Below are 27765 nucleotides of genomic sequence, written 5' to 3'. Positions count from 1 at the left end.
AGAATTAGGGTTATGGCTAGGAACTAGGGTTAGTTTTAGGGTTAAGGTTAGGGTACGGTTTAGGGTTAGGGTTAAGGTTAGAATTAGGGTTATGGCTAGGAACTAGGGTTAGGTTTAGGGTTAAGGTTAGAATTAGGGTTATGGCTAGGAACTAGGGTTAGTTTTAGGGTTAAGGTTAGGGTACGGTTTAGGGTTAGGGTTAAGGTTAGAATTAGGGTTATGGCTAGGAACTAGGGTTAGGTTTAGGGTTAAGGTTAGGGTACGGTTTAGGGTTAAGGTTAGAATTAGGGTTATGGCTAGGAACTAGGGTTAGGTTTAGGGTTAAGGTTAGAATTAGGGTTATGGCTAGGAACTAGGGTTAGTTTTAGGGTTAAGGTTAGGGTACGGTTTAGGGTTAGGGTTAAGGTTAGAATTAGGGTTATGGCTAGGAACTAGGGTTAGTTTTAGGGTTAAGGTTAGGGTACGGTTTAGGGTTAGGGTTAAGGTTAGAATTAGGGTTATGGCTAGGAACTAGGGTTAGGTTTAGGGTTAAGGTTAGAATTAGGGTTATGGCTAGGAACTAGGGTTAGTTTTAGGGTTAAGGTTAGGGTACGGTTTAGGGTTAGGGTTAAGGTTAGAATTAGGGTTATGGCTAGGAACTAGGGTTAGGTTTAGGGTTAAGGTTAGGGTACGGTTTAGGGTTAGGGTTAAGGTTAGAATTAGGGTTATGGCTAGGAACTAGGGTTAGTTTTAGGGTTAAGGTTAGAATTAGGGTTATGGCTAGGAACTAGGGTTAGTTTTAGGGTTAAGGTTAGGGTACGGTTTAGGGTTAGGGTTAAGGTTAGAATTAGGGTTATGGCTAGGAACTAGGGTTAGTTTTAGGGTTAAGGTTAGAATTAGGGTTATGGCTAGGAACTAGGGTTAGTTTTAGGGTTAAGGTTAGGGTACGGTTTAGGGTTAGGGTTAAGGTTAGAATTAGGGTTATGGCTAGGAACTAGGGTTAGTTTTAGGGTTAAGGTTAGAATTAGGGTTATGGCTAGGAACTAGGGTTAGTTTTAGGGTTAAGGTTAGGGTACGGTTTAGGGTTAGGGTTAAGGTTAGAATTAGGGTTATGGCTAGGAACTAGGGTTAGTTTTAGGGTTAAGGTTAGAATTAGGGTTATGGCTAGGAACTAGGGTTAGTTTTAGGGTTAAGGTTAGGGTACGGTTTAGGGTTAGGGTTAAGGTTAGAATTAGGGTTATGGCTAGGAACTAGGGTTAGTTTTAGGGTTAAGGTTAGAATTAGGGTTATGGCTAGGAACTAGGGTTAGTTTTAGGGTTAAGGTTAGGGTACGGTTTAGGGTTAGGGTTAAGGTTAGAATTAGGGTTATGGCTAGGAACTAGGGTTAGTTTTAGGGTTAAGGTTAGAATTAGGGTTATGGCTAGGAACTAGGGTTAGTTTTAGGGTTAAGGTTAGGGTACGGTTTAGGGTTAGGGTTAAGGTTAGAATTAGGGTTATGGCTAGGAACTAGGGTTAGTTTTAGGGTTAAGGTTAGAATTAGGGTTATGGCTAGGAACTAGGGTTAGTTTTAGGGTTAAGGTTAGGGTACGGTTTAGGGTTAGGGTTAAGGTTAGAATTAGGGTTATGGCTAGGAACTAGGGTTAGTTTTAGGGTTAAGGTTAGAATTAGGGTTATGGCTAGGAACTAGGGTTAGTTTTAGGGTTAAGGTTAGGGTACGGTTTAGGGTTAGGGTTAAGGTTAGAATTAGGGTTATGGCTAGGAACTAGGGTTAGTTTTAGGGTTAAGGTTAGAATTAGGGTTATGGCTAGGAACTAGGGTTAGTTTTAGGGTTAAGGTTAGGGTACGGTTTAGGGTTAGGGTTAAGGTTAGAATTAGGGTTATGGCTAGGAACTAGGGTTAGTTTTAGGGTTAAGGTTAGAATTAGGGTTATGGCTAGGAACTAGGGTTAGTTTTAGGGTTAAGGTTAGGGTACGGTTTAGGGTTAGGGTTAAGGTTAGAATTAGGGTTATGGCTAGGAACTAGGGTTAGGTTTAGGGTTAAGGTTAGAATTAGGGTTATGGCTAGGAACTAGGGTTAGTTTTAGGGTTAAGGTTAGGGTACGGTTTAGGGTTAGGGTTAAGGTTAGAATTAGGGTTATGGCTAGGAACTAGGGTTAGGTTTAGGGTTAAGGTTAGGGTACGGTTTAGGGTTAGGGTTAAGGTTAGAATTAAGGTTATGGCTAGGAACTAGGGTTAGTTTTAGGGTTAAGGTTAGAATTAGGGTTATGGCTAGGAACTAGGGTTAGTTTTAGGGTTAAGGTTAGGGTACGGTTTAGGGTTAGGGTTAAGGTTAGAATTAGGGTTATGGCTAGGAACTAGGGTTAGTTTTAGGGTTAAGGTTAGAATTAGGGTTATGGCTAGGAACTAGGGTTAGTTTTAGGGTTAAGGTTAGGGTACGGTTTAGGGTTAGGGTTAAGGTTAGAATTAGGGTTATGGCTAGGAACTAGGGTTAGTTTTAGGGTTAAGGTTAGAATTAGGGTTATGGCTAGGAACTAGGGTTAGTTTTAGGGTTAAGGTTAGGGTACGGTTTAGGGTTAGGGTTAAGGTTAGAATTAGGGTTATGGCTAGGAACTAGGGTTAGGTTTAGGGTTAAGGTTAGAATTAGGGTTATGGCTAGGAACTAGGGTTAGTTTTAGGGTTAAGGTTAGGGTACGGTTTAGGGTTAGGGTTAAGGTTAGAATTAGGGTTATGGCTAGGAACTAGGGTTAGGTTTAGGGTTAAGGTTAGGGTACGGTTTAGGGTTAGGGTTAAGGTTAGAATTAGGGTTATGGCTAGGAACTAGGGTTAGGTTTAGGGTTAAGGTTAGAATTAGGGTTATGGCTAGGAACTAGGGTTAGTTTTAGGGTTAAGGTTAGGGTACGGTTTAGGGTTAGGGTTAAGGTTAGAATTAGGGTTATGGCTAGGAACTAGGGTTAGTTTTAGGGTTAAGGTTAGAATTAGGGTTATGGCTAGGAACTAGGGTTAGTTTTAGGGTTAAGGTTAGGGTACGGTTTAGGGTTAGGGTTAAGGTTAGAATTAGGGTTATGGCTAGGAACTAGGGTTAGTTTTAGGGTTAAGGTTAGAATTAGGGTTATGGCTAGGAACTAGGGTTAGTTTTAGGGTTAAGGTTAGGGTACGGTTTAGGGTTAGGGTTAAGGTTAGAATTAGGGTTATGGCTAGGAACTAGGGTTAGTTTTAGGGTTAAGGTTAGAATTAGGGTTATGGCTAGGAACTAGGGTTAGTTTTAGGGTTAAGGTTAGGGTACGGTTTAGGGTTAGGGTTAAGGTTAGAATTAGGGTTATGGCTAGGAACTAGGGTTAGGTTTAGGGTTAAGGTTAGAATTAGGGTTATGGCTAGGAACTAGGGTTAGTTTTAGGGTTAAGGTTAGGGTACGGTTTAGGGTTAGGGTTAAGGTTAGAATTAGGGTTATGGCTAGGAACTAGGGTTAGGTTTAGGGTTAAGGTTAGGGTACGGTTTAGGGTTAGGGTTAAGGTTAGAATTAGGGTTATGGCTAGGAACTAGGGTTAGGTTTAGGGTTAAGGTTAGAATTAGGGTTATGGCTAGGAACTAGGGTTAGTTTTAGGGTTAAGGTTAGGGTACGGTTTAGGGTTAGGGTTAAGGTTAGAATTAGGGTTATGGCTAGGAACTAGGGTTAGTTTTAGGGTTAAGGTTAGAATTAGGGTTATGGCTAGGAACTAGGGTTAGTTTTAGGGTTAAGGTTAGGGTACGGTTTAGGGTTAGGGTTAAGGTTAGAATTAGGGTTATGGCTAGGAACTAGGGTTAGGTTTAGGGTTAAGGTTAGAATTAGGGTTATGGCTAGGAACTAGGGTTAGTTTTAGGGTTAAGGTTAGGGTACGGTTTAGGGTTAGGGTTAAGGTTAGAATTAGGGTTATGGCTAGGAACTAGGGTTAGGTTTAGGGTTAAGGTTAGGGTACGGTTTAGGGTTAAGGTTAGAATTAGGGTTATGGCTAGGAACTAGGGTTAGGTTTAGGGTTAAGGTTAGAATTAGGGTTATGGCTAGGAACTAGGGTTAGTTTTAGGGTTAAGGTTAGGGTACGGTTTAGGGTTAGGGTTAAGGTTAGAATTAGGGTTATGGCTAGGAACTAGGGTTAGTTTTAGGGTTAAGGTTAGGGTACGGTTTAGGGTTAGGGTTAAGGTTAGAATTAGGGTTATGGCTAGGAACTAGGGTTAGTTTTAGGGTTAAGGTTAGAATTAGGGTTATGGCTAGGAACTAGGGTTAGTTTTAGGGTTAAGGTTAGGGTACGGTTTAGGGTTAGGGTTAGGGTTAAGGTTAGGTTTTTGGGTTAAGGTTAGGGTTAGGGTTAGGGTTAGGTTTGGGGTTAGGGAAAATAGGATTTTGATTGGGACTGAATTGTGTGTCCCCACAAGATTAGTTGTACAATAGTGTGTGTGGATGTGTTTAATTATACAAAAATAGTAAACAAACAAACATTTGACCAACTGGGGACATTTTGTTAGTCCCCACAAGGTCAAATGTTACTTCTGGGGGTTTAGGGTTAAGGTTGGAATTAGGGTTAAGGTTAGGTTTTTGGGTTAAGGTTACAGCTAGGGTTAGGGGTTAGGGAAAATAGGATTTAGAGTGGGACTGAATTGTGTGTCCCCACAAGGTTAGTTGTGTGTCTCACAGGAGGTTGGTGGCACCTTTTTTTGGCACTTTGGTACTATTTTCACATGTACAGTGCCTTGCAAAAATATTCACCCCCCTTGGCGTTTTTCCTATTTTATTGCATTACAACCTGTAATTTAAATTGATTTTTATTTGGATTTCATGTAATGGACATACACAAAATCGTACAAATTGGTAAAGTGAAATGAAAAAAAGAACTTGTTTCAAAAGATTTGAAATGATTTCAAACTGAAAAGTGGTGCGTGCATATGTATTCACCCCCTTTGCTATGAAGCCCCTAAATAAGATCTGGTGCAACCAATTACCTTCAGAAGTTACATAATTAGTTAAATAAAGTCCACATGTGTGCAATCTAAGTGTCACATAATCTGTCACATGATCTCAGTATATATACACCTGTTCTGAAAGGCCCCAGAGTCTGCAACCAAGCAAGCGGCACTATGAAGACCAAGGAGCACTCCAAACAGGTCAGCGACAGTTTTGGAGAAGTACAGATCAGGGTTGGGTTATAAAAACATATCAGAACCTTTGAACATCCCACGGAGCACCATTATATCCATTATTTAAAAAAATGGAAAGAATATGGCACCACAGCAAACCTGCCAAGAGAGGGCTGTCCACCAAAACTCACGGACCAGGCAAGGAGGGCATTAATCAGAGGCAACAAAGAGACCAAAGATAACCCTGAAGGAGCTGCAAAGCTCCACAGCGGAGGTTGGAGTATCTGTCCATAGGACCACTTTAAGCCGTGCACTCCACAGAGCTGGGTAAACTGGTCAGAATTGAAGGAATGATGGATGGTGCTAAATACAGGGAAATTCTTGAGGGAAACCTGTTTCAGTCTTCCAGAGATTTGAGACTGGGACGGAGGTTCACCTTCCAGCAGGACAATAACCCTAAGCAATACTGCTAAAGCAACACTCAAGTGGTTTAATGGGAAACATTTAAATGTCTTGGAATGGCCTAGTCAAAGCCCAGACCTCAATACATTTGAGAATCTGTGGTATGATTAAAAGATTGCTGTACACCAGCGGAACCCATCTAACTTGAAGGAGCTGGAGCAGTTTTGCCTTGAAGAATGGACAAAAATCCCAGTGGCTAGATGTGCCAAGCTTATAGAGACAAAGCCTAAGATACTTGCAGCTGTAATTGCTGCAAAAAGTGGCTCTACAAAGTATTGACTTTGGGGGGGTGAATAGTTATGCACACTCAAGTTTTCAGTTTTTTTCTTATTTCTTGCTTGCTTCACAATAAAAAATATTTTGCATCTTCAAAGTGGTAGGCATGTTGTGTAAATCAAATGATACAAACCCCCCCAAAATCTATTTTAATTCCAGGTTGTAAGGCAACAAAATAGGAAAAGTGGTGTGAATACTTTCGCAAGCCACTGTATGTGGTGAATTTTCTAAACTCCACACTGGTAACACTTGTTACGCAGCCAGTCTGACATTCAAAACCTTTCATTGTGCATCCATTTAGTTTGTATACATCTTTCACCACACAACCATTGATCCAGAATATAAGTTTACTGTGAAATATAATGAGTACATTGGTTTAATCACCAAAACATATTGATATCTTCGCTTTTTTGTTGATTATAGTACATGACTATCACGTTTCAGGTAAGACCCAGATGCAGACAACGTCGAAGTAACAACAGTTTATTAACAGAACAGGGGCAAGCAAAAGACGGGTCAAAGGCAGGCAGAGGACAGTAATCCAGATAGGTGGGGCAAAGGTACAGGATGGCAGGCAGGCTGAATGGTCAACACCGGGAAACCTAGGAATCAGGAACAATCGAGAGACAGGAGCAGAGGGAAAAACGCTGGTAGGCTTGATGAAACAAAACAAACTGGCAACAGACAAACGGAGAACACAGGTGTAAATACACAGGATAATGGGGAAGATGGGTGACACCTGGGGGGGTGTGGAGACAATCACAAAGATAGGTAAAACAGATTAGGGTGTGACAATGACAGTTTTTCAATACACTACCCATTAAAATTAACTGAACATCAAATTTACAAAATGTCTATCCCATGTGTGATCAAAGATGTCACCATTCAAGACATCTTTCACAATTTTATCAATTTAAAGAAGCAATGTTTAGCAGGCACCATTGCATCAAGCATGTCTTGAGCATTTGGCCATAGGTTCATAGGTTCTCATCAACATCACAGTAAAAGTACTTGGGGAAAAACCTTTTGGCATGGCTAATCCAAGCCTGACTGGTCTGGATTGAAATCATTGTGTCCTCATCATCCATGGCCTGAAGGAGAGTGGTACGCTCATGGGGATGGAAGTCCTACATCTTCCACCTGAATTGTAATCGTGTGTTGTATTTTACAGTATTGTACGTATGTATTGTTGTGGTCCTGTACGTGTCTCAGTTCATAAGAGCATGGCATTAGCAACACCTGAGCTGTGGGTTCGATTTCCACTGGGGTCAAATACCAAAATGTGTGGACTGTTGTCACTTTGGATGAAAGTTTATTCTACGTAAATGGCTTATATTACAGTATACAGTGCTCTATTGCGAATTGACATTGTATTAATGCACTGTAGGAGCTAGAAACACAAACATTTTGCTGCACTTGCTGTAACATCTGCTAATCTGTGTACGCAACCAATAAACTTTTCATTTGATTGGATTTGTTATGAACAGTACATCTCTGATCTTTTCAATAAACTTTTTTGAAGTCACCATTTAGCCTTTAATAGTTAATTGGAGTATATATCATACTTTTTAGGTTTCTACTTTATAGACATACATTTTCATTATGTTGTTCTCAAAATTTGTAGTAGACAAACCAGTTTACATGTCAAATCTATAGGTTCACCAAACATTTAAGTGATCATCATTAAAGAGCATTCGGATTAAGTAATATCATATCAAAAGTAATGTGAGCATTGCATTAAAAGTAAAAGGCAATTACTTTATATGAACATGTATTGCAATGTGAAACATGTATTTCTGAAACAATGATTAAGTTTGGTGAAAAAGTGACTGTATGATTTTGTGTGTTGTTCAATCAGCTGTCAGCCGCGAGGGTTAGGCCTATGGCTTTGTGACAATGATCAAGAGCAGTTGCTTACAGATTTTGACAGCTCCAATGCAGTTACACCTCCGACACATCCAAAACATCAGCTATGACACAGCCAAAATATCAGCTATGCGGGTGTCGGCTATCGCCGGTTAACGCTTGATCTGATTAAATCTAGGCTTGTGCTTAGAGTTTTGAACAACTGCCTTATAGATGACCTGTTTTGTACTAAGAGTTGTAAAAATGTACCACATACTTGTGAAAATTGCACCAAAGGGATTTTTAAAAATCTGTAATTGGGGAGGATGGGCTCATAGTAACAGCTGGAATGGAATAAATGGAATGTTATTGAACTCATCAAAAATATGGTTTCCATGTGCATGATACCATTCCATTCACTCGATTCCAGACATTATGAGCCGTCCTCCCCTCTGCAGCCTTGTGTGTGTGTGTGTGTGTGTGTGTGTGTGTGGGGTGGAGGTGTGTTTCACATGAGAGGGTGTGTGTGCACATGTGCCCACTCATTTCTCAGTAGAAATTTGACCTTAAAGCTCTGTAAGCTATGTAGCCAACATGAAAAGCATCTATCAAGGGATGGCCTGAGTGCATGTTTGAACATTTTTTATCTGTTCTGCAACCACCTTCCACCTGGGTAAAATATATTTTTTATGCTCCTCTTTCAAATGTAAATTCATATGGGTTTGTTTTTGGCGTGTGAACTAAAGTGTTATGGTCAAATGTATCCAGCTTCTTGAGTATATAGCTTCTTGAATGAACTATGCAAATGGTGTTTGATATGAACGGTGTTCATTTCAATTCATTTCCAGAAAAGAACATGAAGTGAGAATGTCTACTGATTGGAGGGTAGGTAATTAAAGACTGTGTTTCAGTTCTCTATTGGAAAGAAAGCAAAAAACAGTCAGAGGCTACAAATCCCCAAAGTGTGGAACTTCCATAGGGATCAACAATTGAGTACATCTTTGATTCTTACTTAAACATAAAAAACTATTGTTTGCCTATACATGTATTGTTTTTGCATAATAATAGATTCAGCTTCCCTTTGAGTCAATGGCAGCACTGGTATAGGCCCATCGCTGTCCGGTAACTAAACGCCTGAGGCTCAATACCAGGTTATACAGTATATTCTTACACACCGAGTGTACAAAACATGAGGAACACCTTCCTAATATTGAGTTGCACCCCCTTTTGCAGTCAGAACAGCCTCAATTCATCGGGGCATGAATTGAGGCTGTTTCCCACAGTTGTGTCAAGTTGGCTGGATGTCCTTTGGGCGGTGGACCATTCTTGATACACACGGGAAACTGTTGCAGTGTTGCAGTTCTTGACACACTCAAACCGGTGCGCCTGGCACCTGCTACCATAACCCGTTCAAAGGCACTTCAATCTTTTGTCTTGCCCATTCACCCTCTGAATTGCACACATACACAATCCATGTCTCAATTGTCTCAAGGCTTAGAAATCCTTCTTTGACCTGTCCCCTTCCTCTACACTGATTGAAGTGGATTTAATAGTTGACATCAATCGGGGATCATAGCTTTCACCTGGATTCACCTGGTCAGTATATGTCATGTAAAGAGCAACGGTTCCTGTTTTGTACATTCAGAGTGTCTCCATTGTGTGCTTTGAACTGCAATGCATAAAATACCCACCAGAGAGCTCTGTGGTGCTTTGTATGCCAGGCCCATCAGTGAGTTTCAGATTAGTGAACAACAATGGGGATTAGGTTTTTGCAAGCAGTCTGACCCGTCATTCTTAAATGTGGAATACTAACTGCTTGATGTCTGGCTCAGAGCAAATCATGTTCATCGAACACTGAGGACAAATAACCCACTCTCTGTGACCCAAAACAGTATTGGTCTGCTTATTTTATGAATCAAGTAATTCAGTCACATTTTACCACTGAGGTATGTCTATTGTAGCCTATTACTCACAGACCATTAAGAAAATGACTTGCATGGTCATCATTGTTTTTTAATGAAAAATAATTCGGATATTAGGCAATAGTTTGGTAGCCTGGACTATCGGTGGGACTCAGGGAATGGGATATGAGTCAAAACCAAAATACTAGTCTGTGCAAGGTTTCTCTACATGTTTCTTCCAGCGAAGTAAAAAAAAATGTTTTAAATCAAATGCCAGAATTTATTATTTTCGATGTGTTATCTCTATTTATTGTGATATTCTGCACATTTTGCAATAATTATCTAACAATGAGGTTGTGGAAGAACCAGTTATTCGTATATGTCTCAAACAGAAGCGTATCAATTTGCTATGTCATGAAACACACAGACAGAACCACACCTTGCTTTCTCTCGTGCACTTACACCTGTACGGATGGATTACTATGGCAACAGGTTGCCATTGGCGACGAGATAGCCTACTACATCTCTTTGGTGGGAGTGAGTGAGGGGGACGACAAAAGCTCTGGGTGGATGAGCAGGCAGAAATATTAACAGCTTGAAAGAAAGAGAATGAAAATGGGTATGTTTAGATAAAATGCTTGTTATTGTTTTTCTCGCAAAATACTGAAAAATATTACGCTATTCATAAATGTATTGCCTTTGGTGCGCGCGCTGACGGAATTTCCCGCGCTCTTCTGATACAACAGGTAAGCGTCACGCCATCTTCTCACTAGTCTAAAGTAGGCCTAATACATAAATTATTTTGAGTAATGTTTTGGTAATTTATTTTAGCATTTAAATGCAATGCTGCTCATTGAGTGACATTAAAGAGACAAACTTGCCTATTTTTCTGTATTATCATTTTGGCACCTGCGCACAGGCGAGAGAATGCCTTGAATTTTCCTTTTAATTTCCCAATGTCGCACTGATAGAATATTTTCTGATATCGATTGTTATTGTAATAGTCTATAAACTCTTACAAAACATCTTAAAATAAACATGTATTTAAGGGTGTGTCCTGTTTTCTAAAAATAGCTGTTTTCTAATATCAAAATGGTGTGGCTTGTCAATGCGCAACACGTGCCATTCTGTTACATTATTTCAGAAGTCAGTAGAAGTCAGGCAAGTATGTGTTTGTTATGAGATATAGCCTACAATATCCATTCTCGACACTGTAGAATCAGTAACAAAACGTATGGAACCCCTCATATAAAAGTATTATTCTCTCCAGTTTGACTAATAAAAACATATTTAATGAATGCTGTTCACAGCCCTCCCTACAAAATGACACTAGAAGTCAGCTGTAGAATAAAATCATAAATTAAAACAAAACTCATTCTCTTGGCACTTTTATAGTCAACTCTGTCCATGTCTACATAGGCATGAACAATCATATTCTTTAATGTGTCAACTGCCTCCTTGATTCTTTGTGTAACTGAGGCTTCCATAATGCAATGACAATGCAAAAAGGTCAAGTAAATGCGAGGAGACTTGATTTTATATTGCCTAACAACAATCAGCAGAGTAAAATGCGGTTGCTAGACTTAATTGCTCAACAATAGTACCTTGAAGGGACAGAATTAAAGAACTGGAGGAGGTAGCCTATATCAAAAGCACTGCTTAAACATGTTTTTTTTTTGTAGTCTAAATTATTAATTTCATCGTGGTAAGAAATGGATATTAGCTTACATTCATCAACAAGTATATTGTATTAACTAATATCGATTTATATCAGACTGATTTTTTTTTTTTTACCGTAAAACGGACAAAAACTTATTTTGGTTCCTTTTCCATCAGCTGTGCTTACTGCCACATCACCTGTCACTTTCCTCTGGCAACACTATAAGTCAGCAGGGTGAACTATCATTCTTGAGCCCTAAGTGTGATGGATTACAGGATGTTCATCCTCTGCCCATCACAGAGAAGCAGGGTTGAAGGCTTCTCTCCCGAGAGTCACTGGCAGAGATATGTCTAGAATAAAGGGCTCTTTCGTCTTTCTCCTCACCATAAGCCATCACATAACACCACCGGCTTTGCCTGTCATCCCCTCCCAGGTGACGTTCTCAATCGCTGTGACAACGCTTAACGCTTACAGAACCATGAGGCCTAAATCCAGCCCAAAAGATCCTCTTAAAGCTCACAGTCGAAAGAGAGCAAAACACTCTTACACAATGCTGCTGCTTGGAGCCTGAACCATTCAAAGCAACAGGGAGCCACCCTGCTCCAGTTTAAGAGTGTTACCACACACTCTGCTGGCATTGTGTTTGCTGCCCCCGCTTGGCTTGTCCTTTTACATGGCCATGTTGCAGTGTTCTGATGTAGGCAAGCCAGTAGTTAGAATACTTTTTACCCTTGCAAGTATTTACTATTCTTGCCTAGCCTCTACATTAGTAGACCAAGACAGAATCTAAAATACATTTTTATTTCCACTGTAAAGCATTGTGGCGATTTTAGCATGTAAATCTTGGTGGGGCAAAAAACAAAGTGGGATACATGCCAGCAAAGCCACTACACAACACTAAAATATACATTAATTGCACTATACCACTGCTACACCTGGCTATCAGCGGAGCCTTGTCTGGCAGCGAAACAGTTCATTCAGCCTCATTTGCTGCCTTTTTAAAAAACTGATATGGCTGACTGATATGACTGATATGGCTGATTTGCTTAAACAAATGTGGTTTCTACTGACAATTGAGATGTACAATCTATGGCATAAGGGGGTCGACAAGCGGATCAGAGGCAATCCGTAATTTCGATTAAGACATTAATGAGCGAGCTAGGACGGACGTAGTCGATATAACTATTTGTTCAGCACTTTTGAAATGTACAGAGACCGAATTCAGAACATGGGCCGTTCTTACAGTGTTCTCCCTGTACACCAAGTCAGAACCGTAGGATAAATGAAGGGGGCATATAAGCAGACAATGAAAGCTCTTACAATATTCAATGATTACATTTCTCAAAAAAAAGTTATAGACTACCACCAAGTCAGAACAGTAGGCAAAATTATTAGGGTGAGGCACATGGGCTACTAACAGCTTACTACACAACATACACTTAGTTTATTACTTTGTTACTTTATCTCCCTGGGATATTAAACCATTTATGCAGCAGCATACAAGACATTTTTGACTCACTTTGTTGTGCTGTGCTCACTTGAACAGGAACATGGCGGTCTTTCGTGGGCAAATTTTGTCATCAAACTTTGGCATTCTCTGTATTTAGGATGCTTTCAAGACAAATGGAAACGGAAAAAAAAAGTTTGAATCATGATGACGTCAGTGATCTTCAGGCCGGAACTCGAAAGAGGCCCGAGTTCCGGATTTACAATTCCGAGTTGGTTGAAAGTTCCAAACTTATTTTCCCAGTCGTAACTCGTTTTCCCGAGTTCCCAGTTGTCTTGAACTCACTAAAGTCAGATTTTGCAGTTCCGAGTTAACAGTTGTTTTGAGCGCGGCACAAATCTTGCTTCATTGACAGCATGGCCAATGTTGAATGTTTATCATTTTAAACTAGGAAAAGAGACCCTTAATCTTAGACTTGGAACCACACAGCCACAGCCACACCACTGAATAGCAGGCTAATGATTGCTTTGCAATGCTTGCAGTTAGCTACTGATTCCTTCCAAACCACTCATTGTTGAATTTGCGATGTTCAACTTGTTGTGTAATGTTTATGTCCATTGGCCGATGAGCACCGATGCGTTTTATCTATAATTTTTCTTCATTATTTCTCTTCATATGACAAGGATTAAAATGGATTTGCCAGTAGAGTGTCAACTTGATTCATTTATTTATTTTACTAGGCAAGTCAGTTATGAACAAATTCTTATTTTCAATGACGGCCTAGGAACAGTGGGTTAACTGCCTTGTTCAGGGGCAGAACGACAGATTTTTACCTTGTCAGCTCGGGGATTCGATCTTGCATCCTTTCAGTTACTAGTTCAACGCTCTAATCACTAGGCTACCTGCTGGCCCATTCATGATGATGACTGCAAGCGAAGATTTTTAAAGTATGATGTTGACATGATCAGTCCAATCAAAGCTACTGTATAACATGATTTGACATCATTTTATCTGTGGCCAATGACCTTGAGCCTTCTTGGATGGGCACTTCAACTCTATGGCAGCACCCAAGGGGCTAGAACTTCCAATGTCTACCCTTAGACTTGGCGGTGACGTAGTGTCCCCATGAGTGACAGAACACTGAGCAAATCATGGCGCAACACTCCGTATTTTCTGCTGGCTTTCCCCACCACCACAGAAAGCACTAAGCTAGGCTGAAACACCTGCATTTTTTGAGCTGCCTTACTCAAGAAAACAAAAAAGAGACCATGTTTGTATGCAACTTTATTAACTCAATATATATATTTTACATTGTTTGCAAACTGATATGTGACACGTATTAATGCCAAAATAACATGCAAAACAGGCAAACCCCACCTGCCCTGAATGACGGCTCGCCACTGATTATATACAATGCATTTACTCATATTTGATTGGTTTAGCTTTCACTACAGGTGCCACCAGTGCTCCAGTATCTTCCCACATCTGTAAGTGATTGTCTGAGGAAGGCAGGAGGAGCAGTGACGAAATGGATGAGGGGTCCAGGATGGCTGAGGGGAAGGCTGCCTTTGTCTTTGTTCTCCTCCTCTTCATCGCCCTGGCCTTGCTCATCGTGCGCTGCTTCCGCATCCTGCTGGACCCATACCGCAGCATGCCCTCCTCCAACTGGACAGACCACACAGAGAAGGACACGTTTGACTACCGCATTGTCTAAGGAGGACCTAAGGAGCTCCCTCGACACTGTATTTCAGTTGAAGCACTGTCAACTATTGCAATGCTCGAGGAGCAACTTTGTTTATCCATTTTGCCCAAGGACCACATGCTGTATGACTGCCGGTGCCAAACCACCAGGGACCCCTTTGTATTAGATGCAGCCTTCGAGCATGCATCACCTAAGGCCTTTGTCTGCTCTATTATAACATGTTATATCAATTCCTTCACCAATTACTGCAGTCATGAGCGGTAATAGCCAACCCTTATTACCCTAATGAAAAAACATACGAGTGATTCCATACGAAACCAGGGGGGAAAAAGGCCATAATTTTGCTGATAAAAAAAAAAAAAAAAAAGATTGAATCCATAGAATGGTCCTTCGGAAGAATGATTGTTGACATATATTTGACATTTGTATCTAAAAGCATAATTGAGAAATAATTTATCAAAGTTGTCATATTTATTACATTTTGGCATTACTCAGGCCTCCTTAAATACGCCATAATGTTTAATCTGTATGGGCTGCAAAGATGAAAATTGGTGTAATATGAAGTGTTACCGCTTGCTCTGTAATATGAGTAGCATTTTCATTTCAATTTTTATATGAATGTTGAAAAATAGAAACATGAATATTGAAAAAACAACATTTTTGATTTGGCACATTTTTTTTATATTGTTGAACATAATACTCTACGGCCCTCCCACATAAGGAACTCCCTTAATTGAAAGGAAAAACCAAAAACCCGCAGACACTCGGCCCTCCATGGAATGAGTTTGACACCCCTGCTCTACGGGCATATCAAAGTTCCAGAGTGGGATCTATGCTACTTTTAGAGTTATGATCCAGTTTGTTAACATTACCAAAATGGATTCAAAATGGTCGGCCTCTGCTGGTGATTTGCATGAGGTGCAATGATGCAAGTAAAAGGAGGGCTGTGATTGGTTACATTGCCTGCTGTGCCAATTTCTCTATATAAAATGGGCCACAAAATTAAACTAGCAGAGATCCCACTCTGGAACTTTGATATGCCCCTAGAGTATATTATGTTCAACAATATATTGAAACATTTGCCAAATACATATTTTTTTCAATATTCATGTTTATAATTTTCAATATTCATGTTTCTATTTTTCAATATTCATAAATGAATGTACAAAAATGTTATTGAAATCATAATACTACTCATATTACAGAGCAAGCATTAAAGTTTCATATGACACCAATTTTTGCTTTTTAGCATCTACAGATGAAACATTATGGAGTCTTAAAGGAGGCCTGGGTATGGCAAAAATGCCATAATATGGCAAAGTTGATTCAGTATTTCTCAATTATGCTTTTAGATACAACTGTCAAATATATGTTAACAATCCTTCCACCAAAGGACCATTCTATGGATTAAATGTTGCAAAAATCCCCAAATCATCGTATTTTGTTTGTTCTGTTTTCGTATGGAATCACTTATAAGGAACATCTTCTACCAAATGGTCTAACACTATAGGCATCACCTAAGGTACCTGCTGTAACACCTATCAAATCTATCTCCTGAAGACACTCTCCAGGCTACCTTGTTGCCACTACTATTGCATCATTTCGCTACCCCATCCCCTTAATCTTTCTTGGCAGTCTTAAACAAATCTACTTAGAAAAAAAAGTGAACACCTCACACACATGGTTATGGGTTTAAAAAAATAAGACACCTTTACCATGTCAGATACAGAGTTGAAATTTATTCAATTTTGAGTTTGCATCTCAATATTACATTTTATAGACATCACAGAGTACTGAAATATAACACAACCGTTTGACATAGCAACACTGGATGTTTATTAATTATGAAAGTATGAGAAATATGAATAACATTCCACCCATGAGACCACTTTTGGTCATTCGACTGCAGGAAAGGGCTACAGGTGCTCTATGCAACAGTTCCTCCTGCAAATAGGCCTACATTTCAATTGTGTACTTGTAGTAGTAAAGGAATAAAACTCCATGTAAGAACAAGAAAAACATTTGAATGCCGTTTGAAGCTATAAAGTTGCTTGTTTGCGGCAAGGTCCTCAGTGTATACACAGTGTATCCTGTGGAATCTTTTACTTCAATTGTCCACTTTGGCCAAGGTACAAGATGCACAAACAATCAATCAAGCATTGCTCAAACAAAAATACACTTACACAGAAAAAACAAATGTAGTTACATTTATGCCAACCAGCGCCGTGTGCACTCACAAAGGCTCTCACCCTCATTGAGCTGGTTAATACTTTTTGAAATTGGAAGACAGATATTTCCTTTAACATCAGCCAACATCAGCCAGCCTATAACATACCATTGATATCCAGATCCATTTCCTCGTCACCCAAGTTATTTGTTTTCTTGTCATCATGGAAACAGAGGTAGACAATGTTTCAAAGAATCCTTTAAAGAGACTTCATTGTTTTTTGGGTGGCTTCAATGGGCCTTAGATGTTTGATGTCAGCAATGGGATAAATGTTAACTATTCAATGTCTGCAATCAAAAAAATGACAAATAGACAACTTTGTCACTTTTTATGGAAAGGATGCAGAGTCATAAATCTGAATGACCAAATGAGGTTAATTGAAATGTTTACTGTGCCGTAACTTGTGCCTAATTATGAACATCTAGATGAGCATTTTAGGGAAATGAGTCGAAGAGATTCATACCAGTAGTTCTATTGTAGATAGCATCTTGCTATAGTTCTATGTAATATCCTTTTCATATCTGAAATAAAATAAAGCATATCACTGCCCACAGATGGCATGTTAGCAGTGTGCTACATCTGAACAGATTATCACACCTTGGACTATCCCTTTATGGACAATATCTGTGTCTCTTTATTTGGGCAACTCCTTAACTGTACGCCTTATAGAGTAGCATGTTTACAGATAGTCAATAGCTGACAGAAAAATATGTTATGCACTTCAAGCAGATGCCATACACCTACCAAATGAGTATGCTTTCACACTTTGACATGTGATGTTCTTGTGATGAACTGTGGTCTTTTCCTATCACAATGTATCAGTTTAGTGTTACCTTTCTGTGCACAAGTGTCTTTGCATGTTTTTGCAAAATATCCCCTCCAAGCATGTTGAGTGCTTTACGCATGTTGATGCTGCTGTTATTTAGTTGGTACAGTACAGTATTCACTGTCAACGTTTGAGCCTTCTTTTGAACGTGTATTATGCTTGCCTTGAGCCTCTTTCCTTTCATAATAAAAGTAATTACGATGCATTACCTTTTTTGTTTTTTGTTTTAATACATCAAACATCAGACAAAAAGTTAAGGGAAAAAAACATAATTATTATTTTTTAATTATGCCCTTTCCAAGCTCATGATATGGGTAAAAACATTAACACTTTCTCTTTAACACATTTTCAGCTTGTGGCAGGGGTGGCTCGCTGTCTGTATCATTTGTGTGAACCCAGGCACTTTGTCTGGCTCTCATCAGGCCACTAGACACACCTGCTATTGCTCCAGCCGCAGGCAAGGGCTGCTCTTTCGAGCGAGACGGATCCAATACCATGCAGAATAACAATTCACTGTGACACACAAATGGTGTGCCTTGATATATATAATTATCGCATAGACAGACAGGGATGGGGAACCTATTTAATATTACATCTCAAAACATTTATGTACAATCATTTTGTGAAATATTAAAACGCTTGTGTAAAGCAATAAGCAATTGTTATTATGCCATTTCGTACAATGCTGTTACATATCTTTCAAAAAAGCCGTAGAGGTCTTCAGTAATTCATATTATCTACCTTAAATGTTTTCCAAATATATTTTAGATATTTTCAACACTTCTCTTTGTCTGTTTATTAAAGATACACATACACTAACATTGGAACATGAAATACAAAGCCTTTGTGTGTCTTCCTGTTAGAAGCAGGCATTCATTTCCATATCCACACACTCTACTACAGTAATTTGGAGTTCTCTGCTCATGGTAAGGACATAAACCTGTGGGGATCAATAACTATCAATTATCAATAACTGATAATGACTCTTGTAAAGGAAATGCACCCATTAATTACATGAGTATTTTAAAGGCACAGTGCAGTCAAAAACTTGACGTTTTATATAGGGTGGGGTCTGAAATTATTGACACACTTGATAAAGAGTAGCAAAGATTAATGTATAAAATAAATCATTCAAATAGTTATAGTTATATTGTATGCAAAAATTTTTGGGGGAAGGATATTATTGTATACTAATACAATTGCTCAGAGAAAATATTTTGTTTAACAAGTAGTGCTTAACTTGGGTAGGAGCTCACTGGAGCTCAGTACCTGCACCTCAAAGGTTCCTGTTCCTCTTATAGAATATTAGCTCAAAAGTATTGTGGCACTCCTGCACCTAAATATAAATTGTACCGTCACCCAAAATGACTACCGGAACCAATTTCAATCCAAGTCAAGCACTGTTAAGAAGTCATATATTTTCTTCTCAAAAGGGTAGGGGTCAAAATTATTCACACCCCTATTTCAAATACTTTTCGATATCTCACCTTGCGACGATAACGACACTGAGCCTTTTTCTAAAATGTTTTATGAGTTAGAAAACACATTGGGAGGGATCTTAGACCATTCCTCCATACAGAATCCTTTGACGGGGCTGCAATGGAGCAGATCGAGAGCTTCAAGTTCCTCGGTGTCCAAATCAGTAAAGACTTAAAATGGTCCAAACACAGTTGTGAAGAAAGCGCGACACCGCCTCTTACCCCCTCAAGAGGTTGAAAAAAGTTCGGCATGGGCCCTCAAATCCTCCAAAAGTTCTACAGCTGTACCACTGAGAGCATTTTGACTGGCTGTTTCACAGCCTGGTATGGCAATAGCACCGCCCTCGATTGCATGGCGCTACAGAGGGTGGTGCGGACAGCCCAGTACATCACTTGGGCTGAGCTCCCTGCCATCCAGGACATCTACAGTATATTAGGCGGTGTGGTAGGAAGGCCTGGAAAATTGTTAAAGACTCCAACCACCCAAGCCATAGACTATTCTCTCTGCTTCCGCATGGCAAGCGGTACCGGTGCATCAAGTTTGGCACCAACAGGCTCTTGAACAGCTTCTATCCCCAAGCAATAAGACTGATAAATAGCTAACAAAATAGCAACACTGAGTATCTGAGTTAATCTTGAATGTTAATTATATTTAATATTTTTTGCATTGTTTCTATGTACACTCACAGGCCCTACACACACGTACACACCCACTCACATACAAGCTGATGCTACTCTGTTTATCTTATATCCTGTTGCCTAGTCACCTTACCCCTATACATATCCACCTCCATCACTCCAGTATCCCTTCACATTGTAAATGTGGTATTGGAACTGACCGTGTACAGTACATTTGGAAAGTATTCAGACCCCTTGACTTTTTCCATATTTTGTTACGTTACAGCCTTATTCAAAAATGTATTAAATTGTTTTTCCCCCCTCATCAATCTATACACATAACGTAACAAAATGTGGAAAAAGTCAAGGGGTCTGAATATTTTCTGAATGCAAGTATGCTTAATTACTTACTTATTGTGTTCTTCATAATTCTTCTTATTTCTCATGTGTTTTTTTTCTCCTAGTATTACATTGTTATTGATTATTGCATTGTTGGGTTTAGAGTTGAAACTTCCAGATCCTTGATATCCTTAGTCTGCACTTATGGACTGCCGTCTACATTTCAAACCACAAGTCCGGAGACTATAATGGCCATTGCAAAATGTTGATTTTGGGGCCAATTATCAATTCTTTGCGGATTTTGATGTGTGCTTGGGGTTATTGTCTTGCTGGAAGATCCGCTTGCAGCAAGGTTTCAGCCTCCAGGCTGAGGCAACCAGGTTTTTGGCTAAAATATCCTGGTACTGGGTAAAGTTCATGATGCCATTGAACTTGACAAGGGCCCCAGAACCAGTGGTAGCATAATAGCCTCATAACATCAAAGATCCACCACCATATTTTACAGTAGTATGGAATTATTTTCTGCTCATGCATTCTCATTTCGACACCAAACCCACCACTGGTGTGCATGACCAAATTTTGCAATGGCCATCTGTCTCCGGACTTGAAACCCAATGATAACCTGCGAATCGAATTGAAGAGGGCAGTCCATAAGCATAGACGAAGGATATCAATGATCTGGAAGGATTCTGTATGGAGGAATGGTCTAAGATCCCTCCCAATGTGTTCTCGAAAAAAAATGTAAAGGCTCAGTGCCGTTATCCTTGCAAGGTGAGGTATTGAAAACGGGTGTCAATAATTTTGACCCCTACCTTTTTGAGAAAAAACATTACTTGTTAAACACAATCTTTTTCTCTGAGCAATTGTATTAGTATAAAATAATATAATTTCCCCCCGCTTTTTTGACATTCAATATACCTCAGTATTTGAATTATTTATTTTATACATTCATTTTTGCTCATCTTTATCAAGGGTGTAAACAATTTCAGACCCCACTGTATATTTCCACACTATAAGATTGGAATAATATTATGAAATTGTGAAAATGATGTTACATTTTCAGCTTCCCCCTCCCCATACATACCAATCTGTGTGTTTAGTGGCTCTTTAAGGTCTACTACACACACTCAGCCACCTTACATATACTGTATGTACGGACTATATTTCATTCCCAAAGGGGCTGTTTTAGTTTTTCTGCTGTAATCTATGCAAGTTTATTTAATGGTCCGTAAACAGTTTTCTTGGGAATGTTCCCCTGTGAGTGGGAATGGCCATGAGTAGGACTTATAGAGGTTATTGGAATTGCACAATCAATTTTGCAGTGCAGGGGAATGATTCCTCCGTTGGGGTACAACATTTATCTTACCTCCATTTACTGACAAGAGGAAGAAATGGGCGTAGAGAAAACTAGCTACAGGATACATGTCCAGTAGGTAAAAAGGGAAAATGAATCTAACCAATATCCTTTGAAGACTCCTGGGCCTTTAAGGTACATGGACTTTATATTACTTCTTTCTTCTAAGCTTCTTGGGTTGAAACATGGTGCACAGCTCATACCTTGACCATATAGAGAGACTGATGTACTATGGTACATTGCTGAAACCATCACAGCTGTATAAAAGAACAGAATAGACACTGTACATGTATAGCTAAGCAGTTAAAAAAATTGCTTGTAATTTTCCTGATTGGTCACCAGGGACATCATTGTGAAATGAATGCTATAAATAGAGGTGAGGTTGGACGAGCTTATTAAGCAGTCCTCCAGAGAAAATATGAAATTAAAATAAACCTCTCAGGCTCAACGAGACAAAAAAATAAATGCCCTATTGTGCCAATTACTTACAGAAGCTGTGTGGTGAACCTTATGCAACCCAAAAAAAATCATTAAAACTAGTCAGTCAGGACTAATTCAAAACACATACGATTGTATATGCCTGCAGGTATACACAGTGTACAAAACATTAGGAACACCTTCCTAATACTGAGTTGCACCCCCCCATCGGGGCATGGACTCTAACTGTCGAAAGCATTCCACAGGGATGCTGGCCCATGTTGACCCCAATGTTTCCTACAGTTGTGTCAAGTTGGCTGGATATCCTTTTGGTGGTGGACCATTCTTGATACACATGGGAAACCTACCACCATACCCGGTTCAAAGGCACTTAAATCTTTTGTCTTGACCATTCACCCTCTGAATGGGACACATACACAATCCATGTCTCAAGGCATAAAAATCATTATTTAACCTGTTTCCTCCCCTTCATCTACACTGATTGAAGTGGATTTAACAAGTGGCATCAATAAGGGATCATACCTTTCACCTGGGTTCACCTGGTCAGTCTGTCATGGACAGAGCAAGTGTTCCTAATGTTTTGTACACTCAGTGTGTGTAGATGCAGTTTGTCGATGAGCAATAGTCATATAATAAATAAATCAAAAGGACAAGTAGCATGCATGGATAGAATAACAATAACTGCTTATTTATTGAATTCTAAAAATACATTTAAGAAAGGGGTATTCCACAATTTCCCATATTTTCTCACTAACATTATTTTGTAGCAAAATTTGATTTTTGTTTCTCCTAACCAACTGGAAGATAACCCCTGATTGTGCTTTTATAATGTTCATAAAGAAACACTTAGTGTCAAACTAACCAGCCATATAAAGAGAGCATATGTAAACAATATTTTTCTGAGAGTATTAGTTTAAACTGGAGTGCGATGACAGATCAATGTCTATTGACAGATGCTGGTCTATACAGAGTGTAATGCTTTAAAATTACAAAAGGAACAAAAATAAGAGCTTAAGAATAACAGTAACTTACACATTAAAATCTAACACTACTTGGAACAAAAAATGAAAACCTACAGTATCTTAGTGTCTGAGTGGTCTGCGGCTAAAATAGTACTAGAATAGGATATTCAAGACAGATTTAAGAAAGCTGGCCATCTAGCAAAGAAACACCGATATCCCACACCTCGACCTCACCCACACACACAGGTACGCAAATAACTAGAACTTAGCCAGCCTTGGAGAACATTTTCTGAAGAATCAGATACATTTTCTCAGTTAGCACTATACACTTGAGCTAACTTGATTCTATTTTAAACATGACGCTGAAGACATGAACAGGAAATGCTGTGGATTGAATATCCTATTTAGAATGTGTTGCAAACCTTATTCTTAGGAGAATGAATGCACAGTGCAATCAAACCCACATTGCAGTATTTACACTCCTATGCAAACATACCTTTTTCTTACTTTCTCTAAATTCACAGAAATGTTTGTACACTGTGGAGCCATCTGCATCCTTAACTCCTCCCGCAGGGCTCAGCGTTAGCTTACAAGTGCTCGCCAATGGCTTCTTCATCAAAAGTATTGCAAGTAAATAAAATTATCTCAAAACCTAGTTACAAATACAAGTACAACGTTATCGTTCTAAAACAACAAACAAGTAATAACCGTTAATATTAATATAAAAGCATAAAACAAGACATATCATGAGAGAAAACCAAGAGAACAGAGGGACGCTTGACTACCGCCTCCTTCCACGTCCTCGTCCCCTCCCTCTCCCCCGTTTGGGGGTCGTTGTGAACTTAGTTGAAGCCTTCTCCGTTTCCTCGGTATCATCCACTGTTATCTGTTCTCCCTCCCCTGAATCCAGCTCCTCCTCCACTTTAACCAGAATGGTGTCTTCCGGAAATGGGACGTCCTCCTCCCCTTCCACTTTGTCCTCCTCTACAACTATCTCCTCTGTCTCGCGTTGTTTTTCCATTTGGACCACCTCCTCTTCTACCTCCTGGACACCTGTGCTGGTAGAACCAGCAATGCTACTGGTATTGTTGCTCTGTTGTTGCTCTATGGCCTCCTCTAGTCGGAGGCGGTACTGCTCAGCCTCCTGCTCCTTCTGTAGGAGCTGTGTGCGGTACTCCTGGGCCTTCCGATTGGCCTCCTGCAGCTGCTTCTGGAGCTGCTCCCGACTGCTGTCCCCTGACTTCGCTTTCTGAGAACAATGGACACACACAGTAAGAGGAGAGAAACTATTTCAGAATATTATGCCAAGCCACAAATATGGGGACCTTTGCTGACCTTGTCTTTGGGTCTGGTTAGGATGGCTGCAGGCTCTATTCTCCTCTTGCGTGCAGGAGAGGGGTAAGGCTCCTGTTCCACCACCTCCTCTGTGATCTGACCAGCCGGGACTGCCACCACTACAGAAACAAAACACAAACTCATGAATGCATTCATTGTAATGTCTTGAAAAAGGCTGACATGAGCACAATGTAAACTAAATAAACATACACTCAGTGGCCAGTTTATTAGGTACAACTATCTAGTACCGGGTCGACACCCCTTTGCCTCCAGAACAGTCTGAATTCTTCAGGGCATGGATTCTACAAGTTGTGGCGTTCAAATGTTGCTCAATTGGTATCAAGGGACCTATCAATAAGCTTTTTCTTGTTTTTAAGCTGATAGGAGTGGAACCCGGTGTGGTCGTCTGCTGCAATAGCCCATCCGTGACAAGGATCGACAAGTTGTGCATTCCGAGAAACCGTTCTGCGCCGTTATTTGCCTGTTTGAGGCCTGCCTGTTAGCTTGCACGATTCTTGCCATTCTCCTTCGACCTCTCTCATCAACAAGTTTTTTCCCACAGGACTGCAGCTAACTGGATGTTTTTTGTTTGTTGCACTATTCTCTGTAAACCCTAGATACTGTCATGCGTGAAAAGCCCAGGAAAAGCCATTTCTGAAATACTGGAACTGGTGAGCCTGGCACCGACAATCATACCATGCTCAAAGTAGCATAGGTCACTCGTTTTGCCCATTCTAACAGTCAATCAAACAGTAACTGAATGCCCCGATGCCTGTCTACCTGCTTTTCATAGCAAGTTACAGCGACCTGACTTACTGTTTGTAGGAGCGAACCATTTTCGTGAACGGGTGGTATGCCTAATAAACTGGCCACTGAGTGTATAAATAGATGTGGTTTCCTACTTACTTTGCTGCCCCTGCATAGTGACAAAGAACTGCTGCCCAAGTCCCGCTGGCTGCAGGTTGCCGTGTTGGTCCGTCACTATGGTGATGACCCTCTGACCTCCATCGCCCACTACATGCTGAATGGCCGAGTCCACAGAATCTGCAGCGATTGCGTCCTCAGATTTGCCTGTGGGAAAGATAGAGTTACTTACCATTGCAGTCTAAGAACTATAATATAATACTCTGAGCCCTAACGCACAGAGAATTATCATTTTATAGAATATGATATAGATCAAAGTACTATTAATTGTAACATGAGTAGCTCAGAGTAATTTGTAGTGTTATCCTCATGGTTATGCATAGACATCACTTACCTGCATTTTTACCCATGGGACCTGAGGCTTCTGCCAGGGCTGCCAGTGTTGCCAGGACTGAGGTGGTAGAGACAGATTCTCCTGGAATAATAAGACAATGAAAAACCTCAATCAAGTCATCCCATTTAGAAGTGTCTTGGGTGAGGTCAGGTGGTAACTAAGGTTCCCCATTTATATAAATGATAAATGTCAGTGAGTTATATTTGATATACCTCTAGTTAATTTGTACCTAACTTACTGTAACCTGTGCTCCAGTTGCCCATACCTGACTTGGCGGTGGTGTTGACGAGGTCAGAGAGGTTCACGACCCCAGCAGAGGAGATGATGAACTGGGGCTCTGGGTTCATATTCACTTGGTTCTGCATGCCATCCTGTGTACATACACAAAACACACCTTGAAGATGTTATCTAACAAAAGAACACAGATACAGTTCCTCCCACATACTGGGCAACAGTTTAACCTTCAGGGCCTCAACACGTGTTACATAAACCAGTGATAAGAGCACATACTTGCATGTGTTTAGATAAAAAAAAATCTGTGTTCACTTCCCTTCTTATACAGACATAAGGGCATTTTTGTGAAAACAAATTAACATCAGAGCCATATAAAAACAACAATCCCTTCACCTGTAACAGTATCATGAGCTCAGTGTTGCTGGTGTCCATGGCGATGTCAAAGGGCGTCTTGTCAAACTTGCTGAGGGAGTGGACGTCTGCTCCATATTTGAGCAGCAGCTCTGCCACCTCTCTGTGACCGTGCTGGGCCGCCCAATGCAGGGCTGTCATCTTCAGCATGTCCTTAGCGTTGATGTCCGCTCCGCTCTGCTAGGGAGCACAGCACGCACCCCCCCCCAGTAGTGGGAAAGAGATAGGAAGATGAGACGGGTAGCCTAGATTCCAAAATGTGGGTGGTGAACATTCAACATTTAAAAAATAAAATTTGTTTGTCAGTCACTTTAATGAATTTAGAACTGTTATGTTTTTCTTATAAACAGCTGAATACTGTCCTTACTGCCCTTACACTGACTAGCAGCTCCACTATATTGGAGTGGCCCTCCGTGGCCGCCATGTGGAGTGGGGTCCTGTCCACTTTGGTCCGGGCATCCCTGCTAACGCCTGCTCGGAGAAGCACCTCAGCCGTGGAGTGGTGTCCGTACTGAGCAGCTAGATGGAGCGGGGAAGTCCCCAGCTAGAAGACACGATTTGGTTTATGAGGACCCAGTCCTTACAACACTGTGTCTGGATTGTGTGAAAGAAGCCAGCACTGCAACATAGGTAGATTTGTGATGTACCGCAAGAGATCTGAGGAACAATATCTCTGTGTTAGGCTACATGCGGTGTAAAATCATAAATTGTGTAGATGTGAGTATCCCTACAGTGAGACCCTTACCCAATCAGTGGTGAAGGGAGCTCCATTGACCATGAGGGTCCTGACATCATCATCCAGCCCTGCCCGTGCAGCCTCCAGCAGCCGCTTCCCCAGGTCCACCAGTGACATCTACTGGGAGACAGAAAGAGTGCTTTTGCATAAGAGTGTCAAAACAATAAGACAAACCCCTTGAGTGAATATAAGCCAGGCACTGCTAAAAAGTCTCTAGAGAAAGGTTTTTGCTGCCAAAATAGAATTGTTTTTGCTCTGCGAAACATGTTGCATCAATGTGTTTTATTGATGTAATGTTGATGGTTGTATTGAAGGAAATATTGCAGTACTAGGAAATATTCCGTTTGTGTAAATTTGAAGCAATCGTAGTCAGAACCCATGTGAAATTGTGGCAACAATAAGAACCAACTTGGCAAAAGTGAAATGATTTATTTTGCTAAAATACAGTGTCAAGTCACAGGCTAGCTGAAGAAACACTGACTGAATTATCGCACAGTTCAACTAGCTGGGCTTGAACTTTTCTCGTTAGCTAGTAATACATATAATAATGTAACAATCAACAATATAAGCTTTGATACTTGGTTGGTGGCATGTTCCGGTGGAAGTCGAATATGAAACTACGGATGGCAAAGTGGGCACCAAATCTGGCTACTTCCACATCCGCACTATTATTGCTAGCTAGTTACTAGCATTCAGAACTGAAGATGGCTTTGATTTTCACAAGACTTCAAAAAAAAGCATATCCCCGACCCATAATCAATAACATCTTAATAGTATTTCGCGTTTGCGTTTTGGGTATTTAGCTACATTGCAAGATAGTTAGCTAGATAAACAGCTAACAATGTCAATGACTTAGTTTTACAAGTAGCTAGCTCGTTAGCTTAACGTTAGATAGCTAGCTAAGTTTGCAGAGCTTTTTTTTTTTTACACGGTTTGTTGATATTTAGCTACAGCTAACTATGGATTAGGGTTTCAAGTGTTGCTTACCTTAGCTAGTCGTTCGCTAAAAGTGCAACTCTTCTAATTTCTGCCGCCGAATGTGTGTTTATTACACTTTCGTAACTTCTAGACAGCTAAACAAACATCATAATATTTATAGTTTTTGCAGAATCAAATATGGCGGCCAGGCACACCGGACGTGGTAATAGTATGTAGTGTGCAGCAAAAATGTT

General features: G+C 40.2%; 1 protein-coding gene across 6 annotated transcripts; it reads right to left on the bottom strand.

The window, feature by feature from the left end:
* Positions 1-22316: 22316 nt before the first annotated feature.
* Positions 22317-27730, bottom strand: LOC139564303 (GA-binding protein subunit beta-1-like). 6 transcript variants are annotated; one of them, XM_071383711.1, is made up of 9 exons: positions 27581-27730; positions 26603-26710; positions 26234-26401; positions 25840-26037; positions 25451-25583; positions 25213-25293; positions 24861-25025; positions 23955-24073; positions 22317-23868 (listed from the first exon to the last, which is right to left on the bottom strand). In XM_071383711.1, exons 2-9 carry the CDS (start codon positions 26708-26710, stop codon positions 23401-23403), a joined length of 1440 nt encoding a protein of 479 aa, XP_071239812.1. In that variant the 5' UTR covers positions 27581-27730; the 3' UTR covers positions 22317-23400. The 6 variants fall into 6 exon arrangements, with proteins under 6 accessions (XP_071239812.1, XP_071239816.1, XP_071239814.1 ...); XM_071383715.1 differs by having other exon boundaries at positions 25478-25583; positions 27581-27729; XM_071383713.1 differs by having other exon boundaries at positions 25840-26034; positions 27581-27729.
* Positions 27731-27765: the final 35 nt, after the last annotated feature.

The sequence above is a fragment of the Salvelinus alpinus genome, chromosome 35 (genome assembly GCF_045679555.1).
Source record: "Salvelinus alpinus chromosome 35, SLU_Salpinus.1, whole genome shotgun sequence".
Taxonomy (NCBI): Eukaryota; Metazoa; Chordata; class Actinopteri; order Salmoniformes; family Salmonidae; genus Salvelinus; species Salvelinus alpinus.
Note: the sequence above shows the minus strand (reverse complement) of the source record. Positions and strands in the feature narration are given on the sequence as shown.

Excerpts from the sequence above, each read along its gene's own strand:
- LOC139564303 (XM_071383711.1), bottom strand. The coding sequence starts at position 26,710 with ATGTCACTGGTGGACCTGGGGAAGCGGCTGCTGGAGGCTGCACGGGCA. Across the intron at positions 24,074-24,860 it reads CACTATGCAGGGGCAGCAAA|TGGTGGCAGTCCCGGCTGGT; the intron begins GTAAGTAGGAAA and ends TTGTTTCTGTAG. Across the intron at positions 23,869-23,954 it reads TAACCAGACCCAAAGACAAG|AAAGCGAAGTCAGGGGACAG; the intron begins GTCAGCAAAGGT and ends CATTGTTCTCAG.